General features: G+C 42.0%; 1 protein-coding gene across 1 annotated transcript in view; it reads right to left on the minus strand.

Moving 5' to 3' along the window:
- Positions 1–227: 227 nt before the first annotated feature.
- Positions 228–15,860, minus strand: part of prtga (protogenin homolog a (Gallus gallus)) — a gene marked incomplete at both ends in the record, with an annotated part of 32,227 nt that continues 16,594 nt past the window's right edge. Inside the window, 11 exons of the mRNA XM_083919637.1 lie at positions 228–656; positions 1,217–1,330; positions 2,077–2,218; positions 2,329–2,452; positions 2,502–2,705; positions 5,054–5,224; positions 5,336–5,463; positions 6,467–6,653; positions 6,764–6,859; positions 14,453–14,641; positions 15,339–15,644. Coding sequence (XP_083775763.1) covers positions 228–656; positions 1,217–1,330; positions 2,077–2,218; positions 2,329–2,452; positions 2,502–2,705; positions 5,054–5,224; positions 5,336–5,463; positions 6,467–6,653; positions 6,764–6,859; positions 14,453–14,641; positions 15,339–15,644 — 2,090 coding nt within the window. The remainder of the gene's footprint in view (positions 657–1,216; positions 1,331–2,076; positions 2,219–2,328; positions 2,453–2,501; positions 2,706–5,053; positions 5,225–5,335; positions 5,464–6,466; positions 6,654–6,763; positions 6,860–14,452; positions 14,642–15,338; positions 15,645–15,860) is intronic.

Raw genomic sequence — 15,860 nt, forward strand, 5'->3', positions numbered from 1 at the left:
ATAGCCATTTACCTGTTTCCAGTGTTTGTGCTAAGCTAACGTTAGCAGCCTTATATTTAACACAAGAGTGGCATCGATCTTCTCACCTAACTCTCTGCCAGAAATAAACAAAAACATATGACGCTGCAGTGAGTACACAGCTGTTTTGACTAGTTTGCAAGAGTACCGCACAAACACACAATCTTACACACACGCACAGGCACACACACACACTCACTCACACTCTCTTACACACACTCAGACACACACACTTGGAGAGAAAGTGCAGACTGAGAACTGCTCTGCGCTTCATGATGACAGCCGGCGTTCTCGACGGACTCCATTGACTTCAGGTCAGTCCGACTTCCCTCCGTCAGCTCGCCCGACTCTTTGGAGGGGCCACTGCAGTCAGAGCCTCCGCTGTCCTCCGCTGCCAGAGACGGTGGGCGGCTGCTGGTGCCAGATGACAGGTTGGTCATCTCTGTCTCGTCGTGAGAGTAACGACCCGAATCGCCAGTTTCGTGGCTGCCCTCGCTGTTGGAGGAGCCCTCTGAGTCACTGGGACGCCAGAGCAGGGCCTGCAGGGTGGTGGGCTGGTCTGGAGACATGGACAGCTCTTCCTCGTAGGTCAACACTGTGGTACCGTGCTGGTAGGACGCAGCGCAGTGTGTCATATTCTACAGCACAGAGAAAATGAGTGTTTATGGCTCAGCTGTGAAGTCGCACAGAGTATCTTGATACCAAGAAACAGAAAAATATCTTCTTCTGCCTTCACATGCTGTCATCCAAACTACAAATATGAGCCTCTGAAGTCATTTTGACACAGTTTTCCAGTCTTTAATGCAGCATATTAATATGAATTACTCTCTCAATGTGTTTTATTTCCACTTAACATTGTAGCTCTTTGAGTAACCTTTGCCATGATAATAAAAAAAAACCTCTATATATTCTCCTAACATCTTTTATGGTTCTCACTTACACTGGACTCACAATTACCAAATGTTGAATGAGAAACTGGAAACACACCCTTTCAATACAAAAATTCACTCTGATACGAAGGCCTTCCCCTGAGTTGAGCTCAGTAATGCTTACTCCCCAGGCTGAATACTACCTCCAACAAACTCCTTTCAACTCACGACAAGAGACTCCCTTGTGATTTAAAAACACTGGGAAACAATGAATTGGGAGTATTTTCCCCTCTACCAATTTACAAGTTGCTGATGACAATTTAACTCACCTGCACAGCTTTACTGTCCTTTTTCACATTACTGCTGAAGGAAAACCACTTCTCTTTCTTATCGGTGCCGGGTCGAACAGGGCCGAGCGAGTTGATAATGAGATTTGATCCACCCTGCAAGAGAAAAATAAATATTTATTTAAGTATGAAAAGGTAGGAGCCATATGCAGTATATACGTATACCAACTACATTGTATGGGGTTTGATTACCTCAGGTTTTCACACTAATTAGTATCATTATCGACAAAAAACTAAATTCCAATGTTTCTCCAGGATTTAAAGTGTACTTCCAGCGCAAAATCATTGCATGGTCGTTCTCAGCAATTACATACATCAAATAGGCCATAAAGACAGTTTCTTTCGTGTAACAACTATTAACGGAGAAATCCCGGAGAGTCGCTAACAGCCGGATTAGCTGATTAGCTCGGGGTGTTACAGTGAAGGCATTAAAACATCTTTTTAACCACTAATACTGCTCAAGATAACAGCAAACCTCTGCAGCAGCATGAGAAGAGTCCCTACACATAAAACAAAGCACCAATGGGCTCCTTCCTTTTGGATTGACTTTGTTAATCGACTTGAATGGATTTTACTACTAGAGGAGCTGGTACCGGGGTCAGTTGGTAAGTCTTTCAAAACACTTTTTATATAAACTCTGGGTTACTGACTACGTTGTCGGTGCTTTGTTAAATGTTTGTTAAACTCTAATCATGCTACTGCAGAGCTTTGGTGTTATTTTGAGCAGTGTTAGTGGTTAAAAAAGACATTTTAATGCCTTCACTGTAAAAAGACCATGGGATGACTTTTGCCGGAATTACACTTTAAGTGACGTGTTACATGCTGTACCAAGTGTCAAGTACCTTGGCATCAATGAAATGGTTCGGACTCATCATGGGCACACTCTCAGGAGCGTTCCCAGCTTGTCCCTCAGAGTCCAGATGTCCTGCAGCTGAGGCAGATGTGTTCACGCCTTCTCTGTATGTCTTAAAAGCTGAAAATTTTCTGGAGGGAAACAAACAAACATCATGTACAGAAAGAGGATACTCAAGGACTTTTGCTGTTATATGATATGTACTGGCTGCTTTTTCTAAGTGTTCAGAACGACTAAGTACCTGTTTTTGCCTCTGCAGACGATGATGAAAGCACAGATGATGATGCAGATGAGAGCGATGCACACTCCCACGGTGATCCCGGTCATTGACTTTTGGTCCAGGTGGTAGAAGCCGTCAGAAAAGGCTGTGAAGGATGAAGGCAGCGTTGTCAGATTAACACTCATAGTGGAGACAGGAAGACCCCAGATATGAAGTGATTCTCTCAGGATGATGATGATGGTACTGACCTGGATCCTGACCGGAGGAGAGATCCGCTCGCACCGTCAGCTCCAACGTGTGAGAGAACGGCCCATCACCCATGTTGTTGGACGCAGAAACTTTCACAAAGTAAATCTGGCCAGGCTTCAGGTTCTCCAGCAGCGCCATGGTGATGGTTCCTGTTGGTGAGATTCAACTCTGGGGTTTAACACATGGTGAGCATATTGTTGTCTTTTTAACCGTATTTAGTGGTTTTTATTCAAGTTAAGATATTTCATGACTCCACTCTGAGCTAATGTAGTGCAAAGCGTTTTTTTGTATTTTTCATCACAAACTACAGTTAAGTGTTTAACTTCATTTAGTGGTTATATTTAAAGGAACAATTCAACAGTTTTAGGATGTGTTTATTTGTTTTCTTTCTGAGAATTGGATAAGAAGATAGATCCCACTCTCTTATTTGAACACTATAGAGCGGCAAAGTCCCGCCGCTGTATTTCCAGTATGGGGACCTCAATATGAATTTCTGATGCATTAATTCCTCTTTTTAAAGATATATTTCATGCAAAAAAATGACTAATTATCGTGCAGAAGTTTGATAATGGTAGGTTTTTATGTGAAGCCACTTTGTTAACTACAACTCTCGACGCGAATGATATATACGTCACTACCCACATGGCAATATCGCTGCTCCACTTTACCGCTTTTCTCCAAGGGGAGGATAATCGCATCGAAAGGGGTGAAAACCATTACAAGTCGGGGCATGTGGAGATTTTTACTTACGCTGTGAGAAAGGGTGATGACGTCGCACACGTGACATGACATGTAGTCTCTCTCTTTTTTTCTTTCTCTACAGCCTTAAACTGAACAATTGCACGATAAACAGTAAAACTCTTAACATAAAAAATCATCATTTAAATCCACAAACACCTTATTTCTTATTCGGGGCATATAACGACTGGGACCAGCAAATAATCAAATTATCTGCATTGAGACCCATTTTTTTTTTTTTAATCTCAGGTCCCATGGAGGTCTAGCAGAAGGGGCAGGACTTCGCCACTCTATCAAGAAGCAAGAGCCAGGAGCGAGTTAGCTAAGCTTAGCATAAAGACTGGAAACAGCGAGCCTGGCTCTCTCCAGAGGGAACATAATCCACCAACCGGCATCTCTAAAGCTCATTTATTAATACGTTACATTTTGTTTGTTTAATCTGTATGAAAAATAAGGTGTAGAACTGACAAATCTCAGAAATAGAAGTAGAGTTTCAAGTTTCCTTGTTCCTTTAATGTCCAAATACTTGAAACACATATGTTACTGTGGAGACACCTCTGACTTTTCCAGCCAGCTGACCTTTGAAGAACGGGACTTTGTGATGCAGTGAGGGAAAAACATAAAACAATCCACTTGGCTGAGAGGTGCTATGTGAGAGGAGAGCAGGGGGTCAGGGGATCAGGGCTATACACATTCCCTTATCCAGTACCACCCAGTCTTCACGCCACCAGGGTCCCATCAGAAACCGAAAGGGGGTGGGTGCTCAGTTTGCGGGGGCTGGGCAGAGCTGGAGCTGCTTTGTGAACGGCTTCACTTTTGACCCCTTCACCAGGGGCAAAGGGGAATTGTCTTTTTTGTTGTTTTCTGAGGTCATCTGCCCTGTGAATCACCTACGCTGCTTCACAAACCAGATACAACGACAGCTTTATAACGCCTGTGACTGAGTGGAAAGCTTTACAAAGAGTTCTCACTTTATTTTGGTTAGGGCACACATATTGGTCATGTTGATTTAGATTTTCTACCCTTTGCACATTAACTTTATTTATTCATGCCTTAATCATTTTTCTATGAACAGATAACACTCATTTACAGTTTATATTTATGTGAACCTGTCCCATCCTAAGCATAAATTCAGAGACAAAATGGCTCCCTGATAACTGTTATACAGTTGCAAAGTTTTTCATCAGAAACTGTGAATGTTGCTTTTAGACGTGTACACAAAAATTCTGCTCTAATGTTCTACACAATGAAAACAATTTTAAAAGGTAACTTTTGGACATAGTTGTGACTAAACAAGTTTTAAAGAGCAACCAGAACACTGCACAGTTACACAGTGTATGAGGTCTGTATGCTGATTAATTAAGTAAGTTTATCCACAATGAAAACTAATTAAGTACTTGTAATTTTGACAAAGATGACACTTTACAGCAGTACAGAAAACATATAAACTCTAAACACCTGTGGGGTTCATTCTTTTTGCTTAACCACATTGCAAATTAGATATTAAAGTTACATTTACGTAACACGTTTTTGTGTGAAAAGGGTCAATAAGAAGGTAAATCAAAGTCTTTGTTGTAATCACATGAAACCTCCAAACAAAAGACAAAAGCAGTGAGCTCAGTCTGTCCTGGCAGCATTCAGGGTGAAATGAGTTACTGATTTCCAATGGAGCGTTTGTGTAGGAGGAAGTCTTTGTGGTTCTCCCTGCACATCTGTATCACCTCTTTCTCTACACAACTCTTGCCACACTGCTCCTTACCTTCTCTGTGCAGCACTTGCCATTCCCCAGCTATCCAGGCGTGTCTGGAGGCATACAGGATGGTGTAGTGTGTCACAGCTACGGTGGGTTCATCCGGGGGTTTCCATGAAACCAGCGCTGTGTCCTCTTCAATCAGAGTCACTTTCACATTTGAAGGGGGCAGAGTGGGAGCTGAAAAGAACAAAGTCAAATAAAAATACCATGCAGCAGCAGTAACAAACCCCTGGTACACTTCAGAGATGTAATGAATAAGATCATAATGCTCGTTAACTCTGCGCTCACCGTCAGGTAAAGTGCTCTGATAGACCACAGGGCTCCAGGGGCTGGACAGCTGGTCAATGTGAAGGCGGATAGCAAACTCATACTTGGTGTTGGGCTCCAGATCTCGCACCAGGAGGCTCTGCTTACTCCTGCACAAGAAAGACATGACAGTGGCTTTTAAAGGGCCAGTTCATTCAAAATGTACTACATTTCCTTTTTGACTAGACGAGGAATCAGTTCAGCTTGATTAACTGAGGTTTAGAGGTGGTTGTTAGCTATGTAGAACAGAGGGGGTCAGGTTTTTTTTTCCAGCCAAGAACCCCTTACAAGATATAAAATATACTCATGAACACTGTGTCCCTTGGGTTAATTTGACGTAGCCTAGTGTTATACGTCTATAGTCTTGAGGAAGAACAACACAAGAGAAAAGTCTTAGATATAAGATAAAGAACTGTATTAAAAATATTTGCAGATTCTCAGAGTTATAGATTTGTTCGATACGGTCATATCTATCTATCAAAAATGTATATCATGATATTTAAATGAAGGAATCTGAAAACTCTTCACCCCGCAGAGAACTCATTGGTCTAGATCCCTGTAATAAAATACACTTCGATAGATTTTTTTTTTTTACATTCAATAACTTTAACAGCCTGTGTCTCCTCCTGATGGAGTTAGTCACATTAATCCACATGTTATCAAGTTTTACTGTTTGAACTTTTAGTAAAAGGTTTTGCCCAGAAGGGGGTGATGTGGAGCTGTGCTGGCAGTTTGGGGAAGAAAACACGGAGAGGTTTTGACCCGTAAACTTTCCCCAACAAGTGTGAGGAAAACGTTTATGTACTAAGGTGTAAAGAGTTGTACAGAAACAGTTTTGGTTATATGATACAGCTGAGGTGGTGATATATTATTATAATCATTATTGTCAATAACAGAATAAGATATGAACTGCACTGTGACATAAGACCAAGTCACCAGTAAACAAAACACAGTTACATGTGTTTTACATCTGGTTTCACTTTCCATGATCACTCCTCTCCACACAGAATAGCATCATACAGAAGTACGACAAACTTATTAAAGCTGCACTAAATGATATTATAGTTCAACACAATGATTAAAACAACCTTAAATGAAAAGTTGTATTCTTACGTCTGCAGGTAGAGCACCAGCGAGGCGTTCTGCAGGCCAACTGGGTTGCAGCGGACAGTGTAGTTGATCACATGGCTGGAGGTGAAGGCAGCTCGACCCCAGTGCAGAAACACAGCAGTCGAGCTGTTAGTCTTGGTGTACACATTGTGTGGAGGAGGTGGAGGGGGCACCAGGCGATCTCTAACAGCTGCAAGATGCATTAACAAATGTTCAAATGCAAGCCACACCGTCATGATTATATATTTTCAAGTTATAAACCCTTAAAACATCTATTTTCCATTATATTTTGGAACTTACAGACACATCCGGGGGTGCTGATAGTCTGGTCTGCCTGGTAGCCATCTCCGACAAAGTTATAAGCAAGAAGCTTAACGTGGTACTTCTTCCTTGGGTCTACATTAAGAAAAAGAAAGAAACCAAAATGTCTTGATAAATACCTTGTTAAAAAAAAGTTCTTGCAGCAAAATACATCAGTCCGTGCGCAGCCCCTCAGATCTGGACTTTCTCACTTATTCACCATTGACCACAACACCACTACCGATGACAACCTGATTCCTGCAGCTAACAGAAAGCAGGGGTGATACATGAAAGAGACCTGGACTGTGTGGGTGTGGGGTCAGTGAAGGTTCTGACGTGATGGTGTGGTGGGAACCAGAGGTGAGGCAGTGTGACAGATGCTCAGTGGCACAAGTCCTTTGGTCCGTTTCTGCAGCAGAACAGAAGATCTCCACTATCCATCACCCTGTCACCACGAGCCTTTTGATAAAATAAGAAGGCCCTTTCTCCGGCCCCGGTCAGGTCAGCTGATCAGTGGTCAGCGGCCACTCCTATTCAGGTCCAGAATCTGGGGGTCAAATTGACGGACAAAATCCCCTGGGAAGGACGGTCGCTGACCGTCGACAGCAGTTTCAGGCCTCAGTGACCCTGAAGACCCTGCGCTGAACAAAAGCCATCTGACCAAATGTTCCTTTCACCCCTAAAAGACTAATGATCAGGATCTGATTTAAATGTTGCATGCAACATCGATACTGTGAGTCATATCCGTCAACTCTTACAGATATGACTCACAATATCAGTAAAATAAATGCACACTGATCCCCAACCACTTTCATTCATGTTGCTGAATTTGGTCACAGATTGGTGGGAAGATGAAAATCACTCCTGCAACACTGTTTTTGCTTGACAAAATACAGTCAAAGTATTTTCTAATTTGATATCTGTTAGGAAGTGTTAAGATGAGAGTGGGACCACTTGGGATCACAAATTCACTTTGCTATGAGTGCTACCTCTAAACTGTTTGTGCTTACTAGTCGATGTGTATTAACTGTAAAATACGCGACAACAGATACCACTCTAGAACAATATATTCTTGCAGGGAATGTTGGTTACAGAAGCACATAAAGACATGTATCGCTCAAACATGAACATGTTAATTTTGCTTAACTTGACACTAAAATAATGGGGACCTTATTACTATTATTACAGTCCTGTCTATCCTGCAGAAACGTCTATTGCTGTATGAGACATGTAGGGGCTCTTGAGGAGATGAGGCAGACCACAGGAGATGAATTTGTTTCCATGGAGTTAAGAGAAGTTTAGGAGAGGGTGGAGTGGAGCCACTGGCAGCCCCGTACAGCCTCGAGGAGTTTCACAGGAGACAGACCGGGGCCAGCAGGTCAGGCCGAGATTAAACTCTGAAAGAATCTGAGGTCACGGGTGTGGAATATAAGATGAGCCTCTTCTTTGCTCTCCCTGCCAAAAACTACACAGCTAATTGCAATGACAATTAAGAGTAAGGGGAAAATATTAACAAACTAATCACCAGGGATTCATGAGACTAATGCCTCATGAATCGCTGGAAGAATTCTCTGCACAGGGAAGATACATTTCTAGGAAAATAAGTTCTCTTGATGCTTTTCTTTTTCTTGTTGCAAGAGATAAATAAAACCTGAACTTGCATTGGCCTGTATTTCTTGTACAATGTCCACCTCGTTATCCAGAGTTTCTGCCTAGTGTTTGTTATGCCTCAGTGTCCACCTCTAAAGAGGCGCAGGCACATAGTATGCACCTCTACCCAGCCCCACGATACAATGGGCCTGAGATAATTATGCGAGAGAGTTGGTCTGCGAGGGGGGGAGCTGTGACATCTGGGCCACGACCTTTGACATGGAATCTGGGCAAGCTAAATCCTGCAAAAGGAGGGCTGATAGGGCTCTCTCTGAGGGGGGAGGGTCAAGCAGAGGAAGTGAGTGGAAAAACAGGGAAACACCAAGAGCCAAAATAAAATGCCACTTCATAGGTGAGGACAACAAGGTGTCCTGATAAGAGAAAACTCAGAGGACAGGTCTGAATTTTTGCACACGATGGACCTGACACCTGAGGCTCTCACCTTATAACCCGACACGATGTGACCATGTACTAATAAATATACTCTATAAGATTTGTATTTGTATTTAATTATTTGTTTTTAAAAATGGGACAGAACATTTACATGTAAATATGTGTGGGATTGTAGCCAGGCGGCTAAATTGCATCACTCGTCCCATTGGCAGGTAGAAAGAGACGAGAGACGGGAAAGACATCAAAACAAGTAAAAATATAACAGAAGAAAATAAGGCATAACATAACAATGCCAGAGCTGACAGTTATAAAAAAAACATCTAATATAAAGTGGCAATTGGGTATACAAACTCTGGTTATTATTGCAGTATGCCAGGAAAGTGCAAAATGCTATTGCTGACTGTCCTTAATAAAGTGCTTAAAGTGCTTGATTTTAAAGTGCTGGATTGCATTTCATACTTGAAACAAAACAAAAAGGACAAGAGTCACATTCTGTATACCTTTTCACTGGAATTTCATGGAAATTCATTGCTAGACAACTGCCCCAGTCCTCATTACCTTCCTTGTCAGCAGATGTCACCCATATTCGTCGCAACAGGAAGATCCTTATATGTAGGCTGCGATTAACGTTTATTTCCATTATCAATTGATCTGTTAACTATTGTCTTGATTTGTCGTTTAAAGGGTCTGTACTCGACATTCAGAGCATTAATACAGCAGCAAACAAATATTTTCTGTGTAAAGATATAGAGACAGAGATAGAGCAGGTCACTCTCCCTCTGTGTGTGTCTGTATCTGAGTTTATCTGTTTGTTTTGATAGCCAGTCCGGCTGCACATGCCTGTTAGTGCGTGTTAGTTGTTAGTGCGTGTGGTTGTACTAGGAAGCGGTCTGTGAGAGCCATGTGGAGGCAATCTCAACCCACTTTTTTATCTTGAGTACTGCTCCTTTAATTTGTGAAACATCAAAAGTTTGTGCCCCTAACTCTCAAAGTTAACATTTTCAAATGTCTTGGTTTGCACTTTAATCAGTCCCAAACCAAATCATATTCAGTTTACAGTGACATAAAACACAGGAAAGCACTAATGATGGGCATTTTTTGCTGAAATGATTCACCCATTACCAAGTCTGATGCCAATTCATGTTCAATTAACCGACTAATTGTTTCAGCACTACCTGATAAAGAAGTGGATGCAGAACTAGAATTACAAAACATAAATGCAGCAGCATTACTACACATTACATTAATAAGGGTGCTGCATTCTGCTCGAGTTGCCATTCCTTTAGGGAACCATTTTCCTGTCCCTCCCACTGGGATAAATCTCACATGGCCTTACTCTCATAAATTATGCTCTTTGCATTAAGGAGAATATTTGAGCCATTTGTGCCCCCCCCCCCCCCCTTTTTTTTTACAGCCAAAATGCAGATCCTGTTGGCCCCTCAGGTTTTTGTTCTGCCCTGCGAAAGCTCCCCCAGGCCGCAGAGAGCCAGACCTGAACAGGGGCCATAAATGTCAACTTCTGCATGAACCCTCACACCAGCATCTATCATCTCTCCCTCGCTCTCCTCCCCCTCTCTCTTTTGCCCTTTACTCACACAAATCAACAGACACATACTGACACACACACTCAAGTCAAGCACAAAATGACAAATCTACAGTAGTTTTCACACTAAGCACGCTTTGCCTTGGGATTAATCAAAGGAGGGGACAAGATGTGAGACGGCCTGCAGCGATGAGATAAATCTACAGTTGTGTAAACAGCGCTGCCTGGTGCCAACAGGTATGAGAGGTATTTAAGCCTTGGCGACTACATGTTCTGCTCATGAGCCAAGCAGAGAACACACACGTGGGGAAAGGTCACATCACCGTGTCATTTATACCCAACTGGAGCCTCTCAAACACATTCCTGTCTCTCAGGTTGTTGTTTCAATTATCTGGATTGGTCATAAGTGATAATTTAACAGCCAGCTCAGAGCAGCTCCTTCTGCAGCTGTACACAAAGCTGAATGAGCAGCATCCAGTTTTTGCAACAGCGGACAGTTCAGAAACCAATCTTATTGGCAAAAAAATGGATGGCTGCACAGGTAATGTTATTTACAGTACTAGCAGATTTAATTTGCAAAGTAATGACCTGCTGAGGAAATCCTACAGTCAGCATTTGGTCTCAAGGACACAAAATGTGGACATCTGTAGCTTTCAATCTAAAGAGTACTTCAATATGCAGCTACAAACCATTGCAAATAATGCCTCAGAAGAAACTCACAGTAGGTGAGAAAAGAAATATATTTTACAGTGATTCAAGCATAAAAGTGCAGGTAGAAAGTGCATATATTTGTACGCAAATATAATAAACAGAAAACTATTCCCACAGGATGAGCTACGTAGTTCCTGCTCTTTGATGTAATTTCACTGTTAAAGTACAACAGGAGTAGAATGAGAGAACGGATATTCATTCAAATCCACATACTGTAGCAGGACTGTCAGGGTGGTGGACATTTTTAAGTGTACAGTTGCCATTGCAATGAACTGTATGCGTGGAGATGCGTCTTTTGTGCACTGTTTCTGTTGCCTTGGTGCTAGAGAGGAAATGAGGATTGCTGGATTTCACTGCATCATAGTTCTATTGGTAAGTCAGGAATTTATAGTCATTAAATGATAATGCAATGATAGGCCAAAACAGAGTTATGTTGTCAACATAACAACTAACAACAATCACCATTTTCTATTGAATTAGTCAAATGACCACACTTCAATGACTACTCTAATTCTATTTCTAAGTACAACAGAGACATTTGAATTAACCAAAACTCTGTCCACTTTCTTTCCATTCAGGTCTCTTTTGTGAGTAAATGCCAACATTACCAGTTGTTATTATTTGATGAGAATGCCATGCAGTAAATAACATGTTGCAGCAGAGACAATCACAGTATTTATTCATAACTAATAGTCCAATAATTGATCCAACATCACTTAATATGAATATTCCCTTTTGTTTCTTTGTGGATACAGAGTCGTTACTATGCTCAACATCTAAGGTGTGCACCAACTCGTCATCATCCTTAAAGTAAGACTCCTGAGACAAGACATAACATATTCTTCCTCTTGCACACGAAGAGTGAAACTCATTGGCAATAAAAATGCGGCATAGTTGAATTTATTACGCTCTGAGGTTTTGCTTCCACAGCCTTACTTGGTAGTTAGCAAACTTTAGATACAGTAGAATATGTTGCTCTACAACAGACGTTACTGACTCCATTTGCGCTACCATCAGAGTAGCTTTTAAATCTTTGGCATGGATTTATATCAGGATTTTTGCAGACAAAGGTTGCAAAAAAAGTAATCTCTTAAAGAAGAAAGTAACAATTGTTAAAAAGCCTTAAAGCCATCAGGTTCCTCACAGCACAGCAGGGTTTTCTCTGATGCCACACAGGAGGTCAGATGATGCATTTTACACCTCTCTCCTTGTGCCCAGTGTTGCAGCTAATTCATGAGAAAGAAATCTAAGAACTGCAAGAAAGTGAACCCACAAGAGTTGCTCATTGTTCGGCCAACAGCTCAGTTGGTGAGAGGCTGCATTTCCTTTAAGTCGTGGCTAATAAACTATCTTTGTGGCTCTCAAAGCCAAACACAATGAGGGTCTTTGATGTCAATGCTCCTCCAGCAGCAGTCATAAAACACATAATAAACCTGCCTCCACAAAACAGCTTCTCTCTCCTCTAAACACAAACCTGCAAAGCTCCTTTATCAAACAGGAACAAAAAGATGATTCTTCTTGTTCAGCTGAAGCTCTATTTCTGATGTTGCTAATTTCGTTGATTTGGTTAATATGTACCAGCAGCTGTGAGTGCAGCTTCCTCTTCCTCCCAGTACGTTTAATATTCAACATTCAAAGCAATCCGATGAAGGAAGAAAGAGCACTCAGTGGACTTTAAAAAACTGAAGATCTCTCCCTCTTTATATACATTAATGTAACCATTATGACAATAACATACAGCAATGTGGAAGACATTTAATTAATAAAGCAGTTACTTCTTTCTGAAGATATTATAAAACTGTCATCCCAGTTATGACTTTTATTTAAGTTAGTTTATCAGTTATTGTAATTTCATTAGTATTTCATGTTCATTATTAATTAATGTCAATATCATCAGTAGACACAGGAGCAGTTGCCTTTGGTTTCATAGAAGTTAACCCATTGAACTAAATATCTAACTAAACGCCTGCAGCAGTTAGAGTTAACACCTAATTTATCTTTCTTTTCTTTCTGATCCCACTCAAGCACCGAGATTCCTGATTTACAAGTCAGCTGCTGACCACCTGGTTGACCCCTCTCGCCACAGATGGTCAGTTGTCCACTGCACTGGCCTGACTGAGCCCCCTTCTCCTCTCTCAAACAAAAAGAGTCAAAATAAATCCGACTTAAAGGCCAGAAGAGCTGTGATACGTCCAAAACACCATCCGACAGCTGCAGGGAAGACACACACACTGAAGTCCTGCACAGAGGTTGTGAGGTCATGGAAGTGGGATGTGGTGCTGCTCTGTGTCACGGCTCCGCTCCACACGTGATGAGACTGAAGCCAATTAATCACTGATTGCTCAGCTGTCATTAGAGGCCGCTGCTGGTATAACCACTGCAGGCTATTTCACTTTTGTGAGCTTTAACATTTTTAAATGACCGTTAAGAAATGCATGTTTTTAATTAAAAAACTTTGTAAAACTATGGAGAAATATGTGCTCCTTCTACATTGTCATTTTTCTTTTTTCTTGTCTTTATATACTTGGATAGACTGGGTATAACCACCCCGCATCTGCCGGCGATTTTAATTCGCTCTGTACATGGGTCTGGAAAAGAGCAGGTCTTCTCTTCCTGTTTCCTATTTCTTTTTTCTGGATCCAATCACCAAGCTGGCTTTTTTCACCTGGCATGCTATTGGCTGGTTAGCATGGTGATGACAGAGAAGCAGTTTAGTGTTTACAATTTTAAAAAAAATAAAGTGTTTACAATTTACATTCAACATGGCGGCCACCAAAGCACAGCAACCGCTACTCGTATATGCAACTGTCACTGCAGTTTTAAATTATTTCAGTGGCAAGTTTACTTTGAAAACTGAGCAGAAACTTTGAGCAATTCCTCCAAAGAAAGGATGTATATACTTTACTGCCGACTGGTTTTGGTAAAAGTTTAATCTACCAGTTAGCCCTAATGGTGGCCAAACGAATGGAGTACGTCATCCGGATCATTGGTCTGATTGGTTGAAGGACTGTCCAGTTGCGTGCAGCCATTTGAACTACGCCCAACAGACTGCAGAAGAAAATGACAGCAGCCTTTCTAGACCAACGTGCAATCGTAGATTGAACTTGGTCTGGCAATAGCCGAGCTAAGACTTTGACGGGAAAGTAGTATATTTAAAAGCCATAAAGTTATGAAATAAATGTAATAAAAACTTTAAAGTTATAGGATTTTTTTTCTTCAGCAAGATACTCTAAAATCATGTCAGATCTTCTTCTGTATAAAGGGGACTTCTGATATAAATATGTGTCAATCTGTCTATCTTCTGTCGGGTTGTTTATGAAAATACTGCCTGATGTCCAGAGTACCAGGCTCGGTGGCAGCAAGTTACTCAAATGATCTGAAGCAAAACTCACCAAGGCCTCCAATGGTGTATTTATGATCAGAGGCACGCAGCTGAACCGGGGTGCTCTCTGGCTGGCTCTCCTCGTGGTAGAAGAGTCTGTAGCCCTGAACGCTGGCTGAGTTCCTGGGTGTCAGCTCCCAGCGCACCAAGATAGTGGTGCAGTTTAAAGGCTCCAGATGCAGCTCGGGAGACATAGGAACTATAAAGAGAATATCCAGAAAAACATTGAGATTTAGATTCATACACGTTCACATACAGTCTTGTTGGGTTCATGACGACAAAAACACTCCTGATACAAATCAATCTGTATCAGACAGCTGCTACGTGCATCTGATGATGAAATCTCTTCGGAAATAGGAACTGGAATCCCTTCATAAAGCTGTTTTAGGTATTTATGTGAGGACCAGAGGAGGTTTTCTTTGAAAAACTACCATCTGATGCAGCAGCAGATGTTTCACACTCAGACCAGAGACAACCACAGTAGCAGTCAGGAGAGCCATTTCACACACTTTTATTTTAGGAATAAGGGGAATGATGTTTACCAATAGAGGACTCCTGCCTGAGTTTAAACTGAAAACAGAGGGCAATAGAGATGGGCAGGAAAATCAAATCCTTCCCTCCCCCACCTCAAAGCTTCAGATGTGGCTCTAGCAGCCATATACTCTTTCCCACCCAGAGGCCTGAGTCGCTCCCTTTATGACCCTCGACTGAAACCCTTCCATGTTACTGACAGTGCAGGGCAAAGGTCACAGAGTAACAAACGCAATGCCTTAGCAAGATGATTAGAGGAAGCTCCTCTTGGTCTCGTGGTTTAAGCAGCAAGAAAATTCGGAAAATCACAAAATCTTTGCTTCATCTTCAATAAACTATGAAGGCAACTCCTCTTAATGTCGTACCTCGAGCACTGGATGCCTTCGGAGTACGGTGGGACGTCCAGGCAGACTGTTCACCAAACCCGACGCTGGTGGCAGCAACAATACGCAGAAGGTAGATGGTGTCGGGCTGCAGGTTTCCCAGGAGATGCTGGGTCTCTTCTCCAGGTAGCTCTATCTGTGAGACTGCATTCTCAGTACTGGTGCGATAGGACAAACGGTAGGCAGAGACTCGGCCACGACTCAGCTTGTCTGGAAGGGGCTGCCAAGACACCTGGATGTCTATGGGACTGTGGCTGGTGAGGCTGAGCTCAGGGGCACGGAGGGGAACTGTGGACCGACAAAACAAGAAGGTTACAACCAAAAGAACTCCTGTGAGCCAAAGAAAACCGAAAATGCACCCCTGGTGCTTTGAATAGCTGTTCCTTCTGAAGATTGGTCTTCAATGAAAAGGAACGGGGAACTTTACAAATGGGGATCGGAGGCTACAACATTTCCAAACATGCTCGATCGCTGTTGAATGTATTTTGATAACCAGATACATTC

This window comes from Echiichthys vipera (genome assembly GCF_963691815.1).
Source record: "Echiichthys vipera genome assembly, chromosome: 1".
In the NCBI taxonomy this organism is placed as follows: domain Eukaryota; kingdom Metazoa; phylum Chordata; class Actinopteri; order Perciformes; family Trachinidae; genus Echiichthys; species Echiichthys vipera.